The sequence below is a fragment of the Asparagus officinalis genome, chromosome 7, assembly GCF_001876935.1.
Source record: "Asparagus officinalis chromosome 7, Aspof.V1, whole genome shotgun sequence".
Lineage (NCBI taxonomy): Eukaryota > Viridiplantae > Streptophyta > Magnoliopsida > Asparagales > Asparagaceae > Asparagus > Asparagus officinalis.
In genome coordinates, this window is record NC_033800.1 from 121,055,081 (window position 1) to 121,074,366 (window position 19,286).

Sequence of the window (19,286 nt, forward strand, 5' to 3'; positions counted from 1 at the left end):
TAGAGATTACAAGATCACTCAACTAATCTCTCAAACAAATCTCTCAAACTAAACCCTCAAACTAATTGCTCAGAAAGATCTCTCTTTTCTGTGCTCAAAATCACCTTCAAGCTACCCAATCAATCGATAGAAAACTCTAAAAAACAACGTGGCTCTATTTATAACAAAACACAATCCTAAACAGATTAGGATTCTAAAAACGAGTCTGCCACACCCTGGTGTGACACACACCACACCCATAATAAACATGGTAGATTCTGCCACATCAGGATGTGGCAGATACCACATCCCATTGCCAAACAGGGCAGATTCTACCACACCCTGCCACATGGGTATGGCAGACACCACACCAGGGTGTGACGGAGTCTGTCTTGCTTATTCTTCACGTTTTTCTCAATTCTTTTCCTCAATTCCTTCGTTGTTTTCATAATTCTCCATCTCGGTGAAGTTTTTCCAAAACCGAGCCAATACCAACCAAATCAAACGTCTCACTTGTTGCGTCCAGTACGAAGTGGAACAAAACCACAACAACAAACTCAATCCATAACAAGTCGAGACCCAAACGAGAATGCAAACACTCTCCAAATATCGGTATCAACTCACCAAACCGGCTGCATCAAATTGACTGCCTACGTACCCCCTCTCCCAAGGGATCAAGCTACCCGTAGTTCATCAAATGGCCTCTAAAGACCCTCAATCAAATAGAAAAGTTTGCAACTCTTCACCAACATCACCAACGGATCTGCAACTGATGACGCTCACAATGGCCCCAAAGTGAAACAAATCAAACACCTCCACCTAAGGTGAACCAATGGTCGTATTCAAATCATATCCATCAGCTGCATTCGAATCAACCAACTTATCATTTGCATCCAAATCCAAATGATCCCTTAACTGTGTCACCTCAGCTGGAATCCTAAACGATGCAGAATGATCTGGAGTATATAGAGTAATCTCCACCCAATGTGGAGTAGCATCACTCTTCACCCGCTACGATACATCTAAGGTCTGTCCAAAACTCTCTACCTGTTGAGAGGCAATTAGCTCCATCATCGAAGCCTCAAGCGAAGTGACACTACCAGACCAAACATCCAATGGAGTTTTACCTCCAATCACAGTAGTCGACAACCTATGACCAAGATGACCCAAATATGTCAAAACCTCAACACCAGAATCAATGCTCGACATTAAACATCGGTCCTCCTCTAGCAAGGAACAACTCACCAAATCTGCCATATCATCTTGTTGTCCCAAGATTTCCTTTCCACCAAAGTGTCTCAAAATACCGTAAGCTCGGCTCGAATGTAAAAATAGGTCCCTCTTGTACCTCCCACCAAAATCAGAATAAAATACCTTCACCTTTCTGCCAATCTCACACTTCTTCAATCTGTTGGAGACTACTGGGATTTTATCCAAAGGGGGTTTGGTTGCAACCCAAACACGCCTAGAACAGTCACCAACAAAGGAAACCAAACATCTATTACCTCCCAATGATGCCTCCTTGGAAAGCCCCCAAACATTTGTGTGAACTCCACCTAAAAGATCCTTAGTACGGTGAATAGAGGTGTCAAACTTCAATCGGTCTTCTTACTCACATCAAAGTGTTCACTGGACTTCAAATTGTAGGTCTGTGTACCCATCTCCATATCAATACTGGAATGACTAAGCTCCAAATGTCGCATTCTAATCGAATCAACAAAAGTCACCAGCTCTCAACCTATCACCGAACTTCCAATCAAATAGTACAGGTTATTCCTCCTGACGTCCTTCATCACAATCAAAGAGTCTTCCACGATCTCGAGAACCATGTCCTCAACATGAACCTTCAGACCCTGTCCAACCAAATCTCCAATTGAGATCAAGTTCTTCCTTAAGGAAGGAACATATCTCACACCATATAACTCCCTAACTGTCCCGTCAAATATCTTGATGTGAATTCTTCCTATCCTAAGGATCTGGCATGCACGGTTGTCACCCATGTATACCACACCACTATCCTGCTTCTCAAAACTGGAGAACCATTCCTTTTTAGGGCACACATGATAGATCACACCACTATCTAACATCCACTCGGATTCCTCCGAATAGCTACTTGTAGGACTGATAGAAAGCGAATAAATAGAAGTATCAGAAATATTACCATCTGATATAACGATGTTTGCTTCTGATGATGGTTGGTTGCTCCCTTTTCCCTTCTGCTTATTCTTCATCCATTCGTCGAGCTTTGGACAATCTTTCTTCCAATGACCAGCTTATTCTTCATCCATTCGTCGAGCTTTGGACAATCTTTCTTCCAATGACCAGTCTCCTTGCACCAAGCATACTGATCTTTTAGCTTTGGACAATCTTTCTTCCAATGACCAGTCTCCTTGCACCAAGCATACTGATCTTTTTCAACTGTAGTATGCCCTACTCTAGACTGTAACTTCTAATTCTTTTAGTTTGAATTCTTCCCTCTTGCGACCAACGCCTCCGCTACTGTGTCACTTGTAGACTCATTATCTTTCTTTTGAAGCTGATAGGTCACAAGTGCAGCGGTGACCTCACTATACAAAAGAGATGACTTCTCATTGATAAGAGTAAGGACGAAAGTCTCATATTCCTCGTCAGGCAAGAAACTCAACAACAACAATGGCTTGTCCTCATCTTCAATCATAACATCTACATTCGCCAAATCCACAAGAAGCTTCGTGTAATGGTTCATGTGATCACCAATAGAGGTTCTTTTCTTCAATTAGAAGCGATAAATCCTCCTCTTCAAATGCAAGTGATTCTCCACACTCTTGGTCAAATACTTGCTCTAAGGATCTCCCAAATCTTCTTAGCCGAAGTCTCATTGATTATATCATACTTTAAATCTTGAGTCAAACAAGACCTAATCACACCGCAAGCCGTTTGATTCATCTTCTTCCAAACTCTCTCATCAATATCATCTGGCTTGCTATCAACTTCCAAAATATCTTTCAAATTTTACGCGTTGAGTGCATCCAAGACTTCACATTGCCAAAGTCCAAAATTGTTAGTGCCATTAAACTTCTCCATGTCTATCTTTATAGAGTGAATATTTAAACTTTGGATGGTCTTCACACCTGAAATACCCTCCATAACTCCTTCTTTCCCGACCATAATTCCTCAAAGCACCAACAACCAAAGCGGAACAAACAAAGAATAGATCCAAAACTGAAAAAGATAGAATTTTTACCAAAAAGATCCCACCTTTAACTCCAAACGAAGCCCTAGCCGAACTTCCAAAGTGATCTACTCCTCTAAATAGCCCAAGCGTAACCGTAGCTCTGATACCACTTGTTGTGTACGGCGAAACAAACACAAACGCCAAGAGAGAAAGCCAAAACAATCCAAAATAACGATACTAACTCAAACACAAAAGTTTAACGTGGTTAGGCAAATTGCCTACATCCACGGGGCAAAAAGTGATGGGTTTCCACTATAGAGAAAGAGAGTACAAAATAGAGATTACAAGATCACTCAACTAAACTCTCAAACAAATCTCTCAAATCTCTCAAACTAAACCCTCAAACAAATTGCTTAGAAAGATCTCTATTTTCTATGCTTAAAATCACCTTTAAGCTACCTAATCAATCGATAGAAAACCCTAAAAACGTGGCTCTATTTATAACAAAACACAATCCCAAACAGATTAAGATTCTAAAAACGAGTCTGTCACACCCTGGTATGGCACATACCACACCCATAGCAAACAAGCAGATTCTGTCACACCAGAGTGTGGTAGACACCATACCCATGGCAAACAGAGTAGATTCTATCATACCCTGTCACCTGGATGTGGCAGATACCACACCAGGGTGTGGTGGAGTCTGTCTTGCTTATTTTCACGTTTTTCTTAATTTTTTTCCTCGATTACTTCGTCGTTTTCACAGAATATGCATATATCATGACTATTAATCAAAATTAATCAAAAATTAGAAGAATAGATTTTTTTTAATAATCTGCCTCAAGATTAATCAGAAATAGCTTCCTCAAGAGAAAAAACTTTCAGTTAAAATCCACATGTAACCGAAAAAGAACTATACTCTTAGGGGCTGTTTGTTTCACACTTTTATAGAAAAGGATTAGTATTAGGGGTCTGACAGTGGCAAAAGTGTAATTTATGAAATCTTTGTGAATCCTAATCTAGAGTTTGGCTGGGGAAAAATTTATGGATTACGTATTCCATAAAGTTGCTACAGTCGTGGTTTTTTCAAGAAACCGAAATCGGAGGGGGGGGGAGAGGATTTGGGCGAGAAATCTAACATTTGCCACTGTTTTCGTTTTCTGATTCCTAATCCTCTCGATTTCGAACCCTAGCTCTGGAATCGCAACTGGGCGTTTCTTCTCCCGCCTCTCCCAAGTTCCTTCGCGCCTCCTCTCTCGTTGTTCTTCGATATTATTTGGGTTTCAGTTTGTGGATTTGCCCTAGATTTTGGGCTCGGCTTCTCCCGTGATCCGCTATTCTTCGATATTGTTTTTGGTTGGTTGGGTTTGTTGGTAACGACATCAATTTCTGGGCTTGCTGGCTGTTCTTCTCCCGCTGATCTTTTGATATTGTTGTTGGGTTCTTCGGTTTGTGGATTTGCCCTAGATTTTGGGCTCGGCTTCTCCCGCTGTCCGCTGTTCTTCGATTTTGATCTTTGTTGGTGGGGTTTGTTGGTAACGACATCAATTTTTGAATTTTTTCCTTCGCAACAGCTTGGCATCTGTAGGTATAAATCAATTTAACCCTTTTAATTTGATTATTTAATTGTGCTTGCTCTGATTAAAGTAACATTGGTAGTGGAATTATTGAATTTGGTATATGTTTAATTATTGAAACAAGGGTTTCAAATGACTAAACCATGGAATGAAAAACTTAATTACATTTGTTTGATCAGCGTGCATGCTTAGGGTGCAAAATATGAAATGAAAGTTTCACTACTTTATATATATTTGTGGATATGTAGATATATGGTTTTATGATTTTAATATTTTTATTAGTTATTTATTTATCTTTAGTTTTCAAACAATATTAATGTTAAGTTGTAAATATATGCTAATTTTACAATGGATTTAGATGGATAACGTAGATGAAGAACAATTTTAACTTTTGATGCAGGTAAGTATGGATAGGCATGACCAATGAGCTCTTAATGTTGCTCCTTTGCTTTATTAGCTATTTGGCTTTGGGTTTTTTTGCCATCAGGTTTGTTACTGTTTTGTTCTTGGGTTTGTGTGGTTCCTTGAGTTTGGATTTGTGGCTGTTTTTTGGAGCTTGTGTACCTCCTTGCTAGCTGGGTTAGTTGCTGCTTTTTTGGAGCTTGTGTAGCTCCTTGCTAGCTGGGGTTTGTGCCTGTTTTTCCCCAGTTTTGCAGCTCAAGCTGCTGCTGGGTTTGTTGCTGTTTTGTTGCTGGGTTTGTGCTAGCATTAGCTGGGGTTTGTTGCTTGTTTACCCTCTGTCTGATGGGTTTGCTGCTGTTTTGTTTAGAGATTGTGTAGCTCCTTGCTAATGGGGTTGTTGCTGTTTTGTTTTTGAGCTTGTGTAGCTCCTTGCTAGCTGGGGTTTGTGCCTGTTTTTCCTCAGTTTTGCAGCTCCTGCTGCTGCTGGGTTTGTTGCTGTTTTGTTGCTGGGTTTGTGCTAGGGCTTGCTGGGGTTTGTTGCTTATTTACCCCCTGTCTGATGGGTTTGCTGCTGTTTTTGTTTAGAGCTTGTGTAGCTCCTTGCTAATGGGGTTGTTGCTGTTTTGTTTTTGAGCTTGTGTAGCTCCTTGCTAATGGGGTTTGTGCCTGTTTTTCTCCAGTTTTGCAGCTCCTGCTGCTGAAGCTAAGGGTTTGTTGCTGTTTTGTTGAAGGGTTTGTGCTTGTTCTGAAGCTAAGGGTTTGTTGCTGTTTTGTTGAAGGGTTTGTGCTTGTTGACCCCGTCTGCAGCAGGAGCTGGGGTTTGTTGCTTGTTTGCCCCCTGTCTGCTGGGGTTTGTTGCTTGTTTACTCCTGCTGCTACTGGGGTTGTTGTTGTTTTGTTTTTGGAGCTTGTGTAGCTCCTTGCAGCTGGGATTTGTTGCTGTTTCGTTCTGAGCTTGTGTAGCTCCTTGCATGCTTGGGTTTGTGGCTGTTTTTCCTCAGTTTTGCAGCTCCTGCTGCTGCTGGGTTTGTTGCTGTTTTGTTGCTGAGTTTGTGCTGCTGTTTTGTTTTTGAGCTTGTGTAGCTCCTTGCTAATGGGGTTGTTGCTGTTTTATTCTGAGCTTGTGTAGCTCCTTGCTAGCTGGGGTTTGTGCCTGTTTTTCCTCAGTTTGGCAGCTCCTGCTGCTGCTGGGTTTGTTGTTGTTTTGTTGCTGGGTTTGTGCTTGCAGGAGCTGGGGTTTGTCGCTTGTTTTTCCCCCATCATACATTCTCACCATGCTGCTGTTTTGTTTTTCCGAGCATGTGGGTTACTTGCTGTTTAGTTTTGAGCTTGTGCAGCTCCTTGCACTTGATATATGGCAATGATGATGTAACTTACATTGTTTATTATATCCAGATGAGGCAAAAGGGGATGACATTGCAGCCTACATTGAATTGACAATGTCTAGGCGAGGCAATTCATCCTTATAATGCAATCTGTAATAAACATGTAAGTTATAGGTGGGGCAATCAATGATGACAAGTTGATCTATTACTGAGCCATACAATATCAATTAGAGTTTGTACCCAATTCAAACAATAGTTTTCATTACATCCTCAATAGTTTTTGCAATTACAAGTACATGACATGAAGTTTGTAATAATTAAAATAACACAAAAATTGCTAAGAAAATTGCAGAAATTTTCCAAGCTAGTAGTTGATTTTCGACAAGTCTTAATTCTTTCTTCAGCTTCTTTGATTGCAAGATATATTTATCTCCGTACCTATTTTCTTTGACATATTGGCTTCCTTGGGTGCTTGATGACTCTCCTCTTTCTTCAGCCCATTCGAAAAAATTGCATTCTTTATTTGGGAATTTTGCACACCCCCAATAACACCTACCCTTATTTTTTCCATTCTTGCACACTTTCATCGGTGTTCGGAGATTGCAGTCGCAATAAACTTCATAATTCTGCCAGCACTCTTTTGATATTATCCTTGATGTCAGGGCAGCAAATTGAAGAGCTTGGGAATTTTATTATTGTTGAAAAATGAGAATGATGGGATTATTTGTGAGGCCTCAATGTGAATTTATAGCCACCATGCCCCTGAAATAGCCGTTGCTACAGTGATTTGCCCAAGAAATAGCCGTTGCTACAGTATTTGATGCTTGAAAATCTGATTTTGGGGGCTTAAATCCGTTGCTACAGTGATATGTAAATGTTGCTACATTGTTTGCTGCTGGAAATATGATTTTGGGGGCTTAAATCCGTTGCTACAGTATTTTTTAAATGAAAATTGAGATGGCCGTTGCTACAGTAACGATCCCAAGAAAAATATTCTTCTTGAACCAAACATGGTATTAGGAATTGGACCAATTCTATAAAAGTGGGATTACTAATCCTTTGGGTGAAACAAACATTAAAAACCAAAAAAAAAAGTGGGATTCCATAAAACTCAAACTTGTCCATAAAATTTTTATGGATTAGGTTGGAATCCATAAATTAAATAGGATTCCTAATCCTATTCCTAGTCCTTGGTGAAACAAACATCCCCTTATTTTCCTTTTCTTAGAAGGCTACATGTGAACCCTATTTATAGGATTATACTTGCCTTATAGATTTTAATTTTAGACAATTCTTAATTGTTCAAAAATATTTTCCATAACAATTAAAGATAGAATATCCTTTTCATAACAATTAAAGATAGAATACTCTTTCCATAATAATTAAGGATATAAATAGAATTGTGTTGCATGTGTACCTCTTCTAATAATATTAGTGAGACCAATTAGGTCCCTTATCGAGAACCAATTATCAATCAAATTAATAATTTTAATTTAATAATCAAATCTCTATCCAATCAACTGTTCATAGAATCTCTTCCATAATATGGGATTAATTATTTATAAGTAATATCTTACATTCAGTCCCCTCCAGTATCATTTATTTTAGGCAACTTTATTGAACATAACAATTCACCTATTTGTTCATGCCTAAATTGTAATTTTCGTAAGCATAAATAAAAAGTATTTTGAAACATTAAAATATTTTATTTTTTATAAGAAAATAAATTTTGAAAAATATTCATGTCGGCACATGGGAATGCATAATAAATTAACTCATTATAATGAGCATACTACATCCAATCTAGATATCCATCATTTTTCTAAATAAATTTTAGCAACCCAACATTTCAGGTTGTGTAGCGTTTGCTAAACAAACTTAACCATCACATCAAAGCATACTAAATTATCAAATCGGAAATGACAATATTAACAAGTCAAAGTGATCATGTAACAGTTTGAATTCCCTATCTCTTAGGTGATTCGTCCTAGAGAATTCAAACACGATCTAGTGCTACACACATCACAATGTGCGCTTATGACATACACATGGGGAATCCCCATTCCCGGCGGTTGAGACCCCATCACCATATCTCACATGTCGGTGTCATGCATAATGACCTGTTATAACAAAGTTATTCCTTACTAGTTATATGTTAAACACAAGTTTAATAAATCCCTAAGTTAGATTACATCTCAAAGAAAGTGACACATCACAATGCATGATCTAACAAAACAATTTCTAAGAATATATAACAATTATAAAAATAATACCCAAATTATATGTGCAATAATTAAATCCATTAATATTACAAGAATATTACATAATTTATATTGGATGTTTAAAGGCATATTATCATTATTACAACTGTAATTGGAATCCTATGTTGCTCCAACTACACTAAAAATTCAAAAGTCTTGTTTGATAAGATATTGTTGTGACAACAAACCAAGCCCAAAATAGGGGTGTTGGAACAACCCTCAATTTCAAGAGTGTTCCAACCCATATTTTGGTATAACATGATGTTGTAAAAACATTTGTCGCTTCAACTTTACCCAACCGAACACACCCATAGTGAACCTCACAATTTTATTTTCATGGTTCTGGTATTTAGACTTAGAACAAATGTTTGAGAAACTCAACTAAGTAAAACAATGAGCAAAGAAAATAAATTATTTTTGACTAAAATCCAGTTATGGAATCAAACTAAACGTATATTCCGAAATCGAATCGAGACATCGAAATTCGACGGCTCAATCAATCAGCACAATCCGCGTCGCAGAGGGTTCGTGCCCGCTCTCACGCTCAATCACGATGCTTCGATAGTTAAAAGTTCGCGAATAGTTGCAAATACATTTTGGACCAATTTTTTAAGGAAGGGTCCCTGGAAATTGGGCCGACGCTGCTAGCAGGCTCGTCAATTGGGCCAAGCCATCTAAACCCAACGGCATTCTCAATCTCCAGAAGCTTCCAGGATTCTCTTGTGCAACAATCCTAAAACCCTACCCAATCCCTCGCGATCTCCTAAAACCCTAGTCGCGGAGTTCGACAGCCTCACGCTTTCCTCCGCCAAAATCTCAGAAATCGGAACAAAGCCAAAGTAAAGACCAAAGAGATTACGAAAATGATCGGAGCCTCAAGGCGATCCATCTCCTCCGTTGCTCGATCCACGAGATGCTTCGCTCCTTCGATCTCCACGTCGTCGTCTCAAATCCCCGATTCTCGCTCGGTACCAAAACCTTAAAAGATCCTTCTTTTTTTTGCCCCCTCCTGTTTGTTGAGTTGGATTTGATCGACTTGTTTAGTTCATATCTTTTTTGATTGATTATGCAGATTAATGGGACTGAATCGGCCCAAGGCCCCAGGTTTTCTGCACGATGGTTCTCTCTATTGACTGCACCCAATAGTAACCGTGCAGCAAATCCGAAGATCAGAAGCAGTCTTTTAATCAGCAACCGATTTGATTCGACTGCTGCGGCCGTCGGTTCATCGGATCCCCCGGTTGAGAAATTCGAGTACCAAGCTGAGGTAAAAATTAAGAAGTAACTTTTTTTTTTTTGCGTTTTTAGGGTAATTTTTAAAAATCTTATGTTTTTAATTTGGCAGGTTAGTCGTTTGATGGACCTCATCGTCCACAGCTTATATAGCAACAAGGAAGTGTTTCTTCGTGAATTGGTTAGGTGTGTAATATTCAAGCTTTGCACTTTATTTTGTTCCTTTTAACGATCCTGCAATGGGCCAGTGGGAGTAAAAATCAAAGTGTGATTTTGGCCATTACATCGCTAAGTTCTCAGTTATATGCATTAGCCAAGTCCAGTTAGTTTCAAAGAATAATGGTTTTTTGATATAAGTGTAGGAGCTGGCTTATTTTTGCTTATGTATTGTTATATTTTCAGCAACGCTAGTGATGCGCTCGACAAACTTCGGTTTTTGGGTGTTACTCAGCCTGAACTTTTGAAGGATGCTGCTGATCTTGACATTCGTATCCAGACTGACAAGGATAATGGGATAATTACAATTACGTAAGTGTGCTATAAGCTGCACGTTTCTTCCCATTTGCATGGCACATTTATACAATCCAGTACGAATTAATTGTATCTGATGGGTTTTTCCTGCTTTTTCTCGTCAGAGATACGGGGATTGGTATGACCAGAGAAGAGCTGGTCAATTGCCTTGGGACCATTGCAGAGAGTGGAACTGCGAAGTTCTTAAAGGCTGTAAAGGTGCAATTCTTCATTGTATTATTTAATAGGGGATATGTTTGAAAACTGTATTTCTTAAGAAATAATAAATGTGTTTGATTACTTCCTGTTCTCTCTGATATTTTGTTTCCCACAAACAGGAGAACCAGGAAGCTGGTGGAGACAGCAATTTAATTGGGCAATTTGGTGTTGGGTTCTATTCAGCATTCCTTGTATCTGATAAGGTCTATTTCTAACCCTACTTTCCTCATCCATCGAAATTAAATAATTAGAATCAAGATATAATATGCTTTCCTAGTTGAACCTTATGAATCCACATTCTTTGCGTAGCATCAGATTTGTTTTGAACTGTATGTTTGTTATGTGTATATATAGGTTATTGTTTCAACAAAGAGCCCAAAATCAGATAAACAATTTGTGTGGGAGGCTGAAGCAAATGCCAACTCCTACACTGTACGTGAGGAAACTGATCCTGAAAAGCTACTTCCGAGAGGAACTCGTCTTACATTGTACCTAAAGGTTTGAGTGATATTTTGACCCAAATCTCTTTTGAGTTTATGTATTCTAAATGTCAGTTGTTCTATCTTCCTTTGTGCTCACAGCGTGACGACAAGGGTTTTGCTAACCCTGAGAAGATTGAAAATCTTGTGAAAAATTACTCACAGTTTGTGTCATTTCCTATTTATACATGGAAAGAGAAGGGATTTACCAAAGAGGTAACATTTGCAATCTTTAAGCTACAATGGATGCTTTTTGTGGATATTTTGAAGGTCGTATTTCTTCAATCAAGGACCATGTATAGACTTTCATGAATGGGTTGATGTTGCTGATTAGGTTGAGGTTGATGATGATTCATCAAAAAGTGATTCATCACAAAATGAGGGGGGAGAAGACACCAGTGTTGAGGTATTGTGATGGGTGTTCCATATATTTCTACTTTCATTTCCTCGATTATTTTAACTAGCCACTTGTGATTTGAGAAGTTCCAATTATATTAATTCTTGTTTGTATAAATGTTCAATTTGTTATTCAGAAAAAGAAGAAGACTAAAAAAGTAATTGAGAAATATTGGGAATGGGACCTAGCTAATGAGACACAACCTATTTGGGTGAGTACTATCCCTTTATTCTGTTCATGTTATAAATTGTTCAAATTGGTGGTTATCTTTTTTTGTTAATCTTTTATATCATGTGTGATTATTACAGCTTCGCAATCCTAAAGATGTCACCACAGCGGAATACAATGACTTCTATAGGAAGACTTTTAATGAATACTTGGATCCTTTGGCATCTTCACATTTCACTACTGAGGTACCACTTCCATCTTTTCTCTTTTGTTTGGGATTTCTAAAGTAGAGAAAAAGGTTTGAGGTTGCAATATATCAAATAATGGAAGTGAAACTTGTATTCTAATATGAGTCACTTGTATAAATTTGTGTGTAGTCTTCAAGTGTTATCATCTGTTCTAGTCCGTGCTAATGTAAAAGTATCACAGTTTTATCATTTTATTAGCTGAAGCGGATAGTAGGTAAGAAAGGACGATGAAGTTCACTGAGGATCATTCTCTAGAAAAGCAGGCTTTTAAAGCTCTAAATAAATCCTAATATGCCGTTAAAGAATCCCTTTGCACATTTCATTTTTGCCTATTCATGTAAAATTCCACAAAACAATTATCTGAATAAATTATGAAGGGGGCACAAATATATCTAAGGTTTACATGCATCAGAAAAGAAAAGAGTTTCACTAACTTAAAAATAGTTCATACTGTAGAACTTACGTGAATTGATTATGGACTTGTTCAAACCAAAAAGTGTCATATATTTTAAGACTGAATTTCCACCGCATAAATTATAGCTTAAAGGGGGCTTTAGAATACACATTTTATTTGTTGCTTATTTTGATTTTGTTAGCCAACTATGCCTTCCAGTGATGTGGCATCACAAATTATTCAAGTCTATCTTGACTCTTTGAAATAACCTGTGTTACAGGGGGAGGTTGAATTCAGATCTGTCCTGTTTGTTCCTGCGACTAGGAAGGATGATTTAATCAAAGAAAAAACAAAGAACATAAGGCTATATGTCAAGCGTGTGTTCATATCTGATGACTTTGACGGGGAATTGGTAAGAGTGATTTTCATTAGTAGATTGCTTGTCCTTTCTGTCAGGTATCACCTTTAAATATCTCGCTAAAAGTTCGGATATAATTTGTTTAAATAGTTCCCGAGATATCTGAGCTTTGTGAAAGGAGTTGTGGATTCAAATGACCTTCCTCTGAATGTTTCACGAGAGATTCTTCAAGAAAGTCGTATTGTAAGTACATTTGTTTCGTGGAGATTGTTTTCCCCTTGCTTCTAAATCTTTCTTTATAAATTGGTACTTTCCTTTTGGTTTCTCTCTTTCGATACACTAATTTTTTATTATTTGTCATTTTGTATTCTTTTGCAGGTACGCATTATGAGAAAACGATTAGTTCGCAAGGCGTTTGATATGATATTGGGCATCTCTCTCAGCGAGAACAGAGATGTGAGTTGCAGCTAACCTCATAACCTGCTATGTGAAGTGATTGTAAAGAAACTGTTTGCCTCTTAGGGTAGCAGAAGTTGTGCTTGTTAACCATAATATTAGTTTAGAAGAGCTCTTCCAATGTTTTTCTTAATTAATTTTGTTCTCTTCATTTCAGGATTATGATAGATTCTGGGAGAACTTTGGGAAATTCTTAAAATTAGGCTGCATTGAAGATAAGTCAAACCACAAACGCCTTGCACCATTGCTTCGCTTTTTCTCTTCTCACAGTGAGAATGAATTTATTGGCTTAGACGAATATGTGGAAAGCATGAAGCCAGACCAGAAGGCTATTTACTACATTGCAGCAGACAGCATCACGAGTGCGAAAAATACACCTTTCCTCGAGAGGCTTGTTCAGAAGGATTATGAGGTATGTCTCTCAGATGGAGCTGATTTATTCTCGACTGTTCTGTATATGACTTTGATTTAACTTTGGCTATTTATTACTTCAGGTGCTGTTTTTGGTTGATCCCATGGATGAGGTTGCTATCAATAGTCTGGAGTCCTACAAGGAAAAGAAATTTGCAGATATCAGCAAGGAAGATTTGGATTTAGGTTAGTTCCTTGTGATATTTTCATCCATGACACATTTTTGGTGCTCCCATTTTGTTGTGCAAAGGGCCTTCTTGGGGTATTTCTTTGATTTATGAATCTGACAAAGTTGTTTCTTTTGCCTTGATAATAACCTTTTAATTTGAATATTGGATTTAGGCATATCTATACTACTATATTAAAAACTTAGTGAAGGTAGAAAAGTTGGACATAGGAATATTGTCCTCCGTCTCACTGAAGACATAAGGACAATTTGGTCATTTCAATACTAGGTTACCCGGACACTTCATCTAGGCTCCCATATCCATGTCTGTGTCCGGGACTCCTTGGACACTTCTTAGATGGGGACATACTTTTATTCAAACGTTTACTCAATTATATAACACATGTTTTAGTTCAAAATTCGTGATGCACTTCTTGAATGCATATTCTACACTTGACCTCAATTTTATGCAATTCATTGGACTCGGGACATGGCTTTAGCACATATTTGGTTCATAAGTATGATTTGAAAGAATCGTTTGAAGTATTATAGATGTTTCTAATATTTTTATATGATATTTTTTTGTTTAATATGTGATATTTTATCTTAGCTTATTTGAAATTGATTATGACACATATTGGAATATTATTAAATTCTAATGTTGTTTTTAATGTATTTACTTGCATGCACAAGAACTTTATCATTTCTTATTTATATTTTTTTGTAATATACAGTGTAATACATATTTAATTAGTATGCTATATGATATGCTTTTGAATGTATTAAAAATAAAGAAAGAGGGGAAAAAATTTTGTGTGAAATAATCAAATTGCCCTCAAGTATTTAATGTGATGAAGGATGCGCTTCAAACTTTTTCTAGTTTCTACTGTCACTAAGTTCTTAATATAATGGTATAGACGAGATGTTGAATCATATCCATTATCCCCCAACACCCCATGCACCCACATATGCCCACACATGGAGAAATGCGTAACAGGAGGTACGACACCTGCAAACGCATATTTTATTGTCAGTTTGAAAAGCCATTCTATTCATTTTGATCTATATTTCTTTACTGGTCTACAAGCAAAAAGTTAAGCATAGTGGATTCTAACTTGTAACTAATCAGAGACAGAATTTAACTGTTATTTAACAATCAAACTATAGACTTAAGAAACAAACTGGGCTTAAAAGTCCTCAAAAACATTGATTATTTTGTTAAGTTTATATGTTTTTCAACAGAAATATTCATTTATATCATCAGAAAATCATTAAAATTTCCAATCATTTTGATTCATGAGTGATGCCCAAGATACGTGGTCCCTTCATTGACAAATCTTTTAAGATGTGCAAACCAATTTGAACAAATTAGATCGTCCAATTTCATTGTATATAATAAATGTTTTTGTTAGTGGGAATAACTAAACTAGTTATATCATATGAGATAAAAACCACCCTCTACAATTGCAGCATGTATTGTAGGATGACAGTGTGACTGAATAGTAAATGTAACAAACCTGTCAATGTTTTATTTTGCAGGTGATAAGAATGAGGAGAAGGAGAAAGAGATTAAGCAAGAATTTGGTCAGACAATTGACTGGATAAAGAACAGACTAGGTGATAAGGTTGCTAGCGTTCAAATTTCCAACCGTCTTAGTACTTCACCATGTGTCCTCGTCTCTGGGAAGTTTGGATGGTCAGCCAACATGGAGAGGTGATATTTCTTGTCGTTAGCCTACTCTTAATGCATATCATGGTCTATGAACTTATGGTCTATGTATGCTGTTACTTTGATCTTCTGCAGGTTGATGAAGGCCCAAACACATGGGGAACCATCTAGCTTGGAGTTCATGAAGGGAAGGAGAGTATTCGAAATTAATCCAGAGCATCCAATCATTAAAGAATTAAATGTAAGATTTTATTATTTGATCAACATATTGAAATACAATATGTGGATGGCCTCTAACAGCATGCTTTTCTCGGATGTTTGGTTTTTATCAAGTTTACATACCTAGCAAGCAACTCTTAAGAGTGTAACAGGGAACATGTTTCCAGTTGCATATTAAGTAGTTGTAGGCCCTCTTGCAGCTAATGAGTCTTTGTTTCTGGATTCAGAATGATGATAGTGGTTGGTGGCATTTGTATAATTGCTCTATTATATTGCAGGTTGCAAGTAGGACGAATCCTGACAATCTCGAGGCTTTGAAGGCTATTGATATTCTCTATGACACGGCTTTGATTTCCAGTGGCTTCACTGTGAGTATTTTTGCTTTATCTATTATTTATGTGTTTACCAAGTATGTGGAACTGCTTTGCATCTGTCAGTTTGTTCTAGCGAGTATTGTAAGGAGGAGGTAGATCATATTTCATTGTTATTAAAGCCTTGGATGGCCACCTTTCAAGCCTGGGTTACCCTAGGATCTTGCAAAATTTTTGGATTTCTTTCTCAATGTTCTAGGTTGTGAGAGTTGACGAAGGAACAATTTGTCTATTGATCATGATTCTATCAACTCAATACAATAATAATAACAGCAGCAACAAGAAGCCCTTTGTCCCAAATTATTGGGGTTAGGGGTGCTAAACCGTATCCGTATCCGAGAAAATATCCGTAACCGTATCCGTTAGAATATGGATATGGTTACTCAAATCTATAACCGATAGGATATGGTTACGGATATGGTTTTATAGTGAAATATCTGTATCCGTATCCGAGATATTCGGATACATATTAGTCATACTCTTACGATAGTTTCGATTCTTAGATTATGGATTTGTGGTTAATTTTGATGATCAAGATGTCTAATATTAACTTTTCAATTATAATGAACATATTAACGAACTCTTTTGTATCACATGAACTATATTTTTCTCAATATACTATCTAGTTTTCTCATATCTGTTTTGTATCTGCATGCATATCCGTTTATATATCCGCATGTATATCCGTAACCGTATCCGTTTTTAGCGGATATGGATATGAATTTTCCTTACCAAGGTATATCCGTATCCGTATCCGATATGAATAAGCGGATATGAATATGGTAGACATCATATCCGAGCCGTATCCAGACCGAATGCACCCCTAATTGGGGTCAGCTAAATGAATCATATTCTTCCATAGCGGAGCCGTATCCAGACCGAATGCACCCCTAATTGGGGTCAGCTAAATGAATCATATTCTTCCACTTGAGTTTCTTTTAAAGCTTTCTCTATCACTGCCCTCCTTGACCTTCCAACCAAGTTCCCTTCTGCTCTTACCAGTTCCTTCTCAGTACTTACAATCTTATCATTTCTCCTGGTTGGTGCATTCGTGATCTCTAATTAACATGGTCAAAAAATCTTGAGCAATTCTCTCTTATTCTATCAACAATCTCACTTATGTACAAATACAAATACACTCATTTATTATCTTGTTGTGCACATCTATTCGTCCATTGTAGCACTTTCATTCCCACCATCTATTACATTTTTGCGCGTACTATAAAACATTGGAAAAAGATGCTTTTTTTCCTTTAGTGTTGTGCTCTGTGTAACCAGTAGTGTGCCTGATGCCCCTCCCCCCCGCCCCCCTCCCCTAAATTCAGCCTGATAATGCCAGGGAGTTGGGCGGCAAAATTTATGAGATGATGAGCGTGGCTTACTCGGGCAAATGGAGAGCTCCATCCGCCGAGGTGCATCCTGACCCCCCAAGAACTCTAGAGACAATTGAAGCCGAAGTTGTTGAGCCTCCGAGAACTCCAGAAACAGTTGAACCCGAAGCTGTGGAGCCAACTGACGTTAGGGGCCAGAAATAAATTGCCCCTACTAACTAAAATCTTTTCTGATGGTTACTGTCGCTGAGAGCATTTTTTTTACTGTTACCTAGAGTTGATTAGAGTCTAGGATAGAATACGAGCTCTTTGGTGTTATAATCATTTGGATCTCAGTTTGGCTCGATATTGAGAGCGTAAGCCCATAACTTTTCTTTCCATCGGCTTGTGGTTAATAAGAACTTCGAACTGGTCTCATATAGTATTTGTTATAAGTTAATGAGAAATGCTAATTAACACATTTGCACCAATCTAATTTAGGATCTGCCCTCGGTTGAGTATGAGAGAATGCTTTGCTTATTTTTCTGGTCGAGTGGCCAAAATCTTTTTTCAAGTTAATTTCTCTTTTGTGTTGATGGGATCTGTCAACTGGACATTATGATGTGTGGTTGTAAAAGTCTTCAACTCTGATGATCTGTGGAGGTCATTTTCAATGTGTAAGGAGTTGCGCTCAAGCTCTATTTGCATCTGTGGGTTTTTAACCTTTAGTGTCAAATTGGCAAATTTATGAAAACTGGGCCTTGATTGATCTTAATCAGTTTTTTTTTATAAAAAAAATACGCTGGCTTACTTTTGTTCCATAGAAGGGGGTGCTTTGGAAAAGAACCAATTTTGAGGCTAATGTTTGGTGTGAACAAATTGGGCCTATTTTGGACATGTTTTAGCCAAAACAAGTAGAAAACTAGGTAAAGGATCGATGTGCGTACTTTTTGTCTATTATAGTGATTTTTTTCATCTAGTTTATTATATCTTACAATATAGTTAATCAATGACTTTACTTTAGTTTCTATTGCAAGATTATTTATATGTAATTTTATATTAAGTTTATGATTCCTTCAATATTTTTAGAATAAAAATTAAAAATTTATAAGTACTTATTAATTTTTCTTGTATCTTTCGTGAAGAATTCTTTTTTAATTAGGACATAATTGTTCAATATGTTCTTTAAGGAGAACTCGGTCAGTGCTTTTTTTGCTAGATATGCTTTTTATCAATGTCAATTCACGTGATTCATGAATGTTTTTAAATTTTGAATTTATTTCCTTCACTTCTCCATTTGAAATGAAAACAACTTGGTTTTTTAAAGGATATCTCTGAACTTTCTGATAGTTTCTCCATACATAACTCCTTGCATTTTTTTACTTTATAAATACATATTATCAACATTAGAGACAAATGTTTATACATTATAATCAACTAATGCTAGCCTATTATATCTTAATGTAATAATATCAAACATTTTCTTTTTCTTTTCCAAATTTTAGCCTTTTTATGATTTTGAACTTTTGAGTGTGTGTTTTGTAATTTTTAAACTTTGATAGTATTTTATAAAAAAATTAAATTTTAATTTGAGTGCCTATAATTTTCATGTTTCATGTATTGGTGGTAAGTTTTTAAATGTTAAAATTTTTTTTGTAACTCTGAAATTTTGAAGGTATTTTTACAATTACTAAATTTTTGGGTTCTTTTTTAAAAATTTTAACTTTTCAATGATCTGCTGATATTTTTTAAATTTAATGTGTACCGGTTATAAGTTTTAAAATTTTAGGATTTTTTTATAATTTTTTACTTTTGATGGAGTTTTATAATTTTTAGGATGCTTTTTTGTAATTTAAACTTGGCTAAATGACACTTATATACCCTATTGTTTCGCTCTTGTAGTAGTTATATACCCGAAGTTAAAAAAAACATAGCATAAAAAATACCATGAATTGGTAACTATTTAAATTTAGCTAATGG

General features: G+C 36.8%; 1 protein-coding gene across 1 annotated transcript; it reads left to right on the plus strand.

Annotated features, from left to right (window-relative positions):
• LOC109848043 (heat shock protein 90-6, mitochondrial-like) lies at positions 9,417-17,973 on the plus strand. Its single transcript, XM_020417317.1, has 20 exons — positions 9,417-9,666; positions 9,771-9,965; positions 10,044-10,117; positions 10,334-10,459; positions 10,567-10,660; positions 10,780-10,863; positions 11,015-11,158; positions 11,242-11,355; positions 11,474-11,545; positions 11,673-11,747; positions 11,845-11,949; positions 12,627-12,758; positions 12,855-12,947; positions 13,083-13,160; positions 13,318-13,572; positions 13,655-13,757; positions 15,277-15,451; positions 15,542-15,647; positions 15,904-15,993; positions 17,322-17,973. Exons 1-20 carry the CDS (start codon positions 9,562-9,564, stop codon positions 17,529-17,531), a joined length of 2,430 nt encoding a protein of 809 aa, XP_020272906.1. The 5' UTR covers positions 9,417-9,561; the 3' UTR covers positions 17,532-17,973.

Excerpts from the sequence above, each read along its gene's own strand:
- LOC109848043 (XM_020417317.1), top strand. The coding sequence starts at position 9,562 with ATGATCGGAGCCTCAAGGCGATCCATCTCCTCCGTTGCTCGATCCACG. Across the intron at positions 10,460-10,566 it reads AATGGGATAATTACAATTAC|AGATACGGGGATTGGTATGA; the intron begins GTAAGTGTGCTA and ends TTTTCTCGTCAG. Across the intron at positions 11,950-12,626 it reads CTTCACATTTCACTACTGAG|GGGGAGGTTGAATTCAGATC; the intron begins GTACCACTTCCA and ends CCTGTGTTACAG.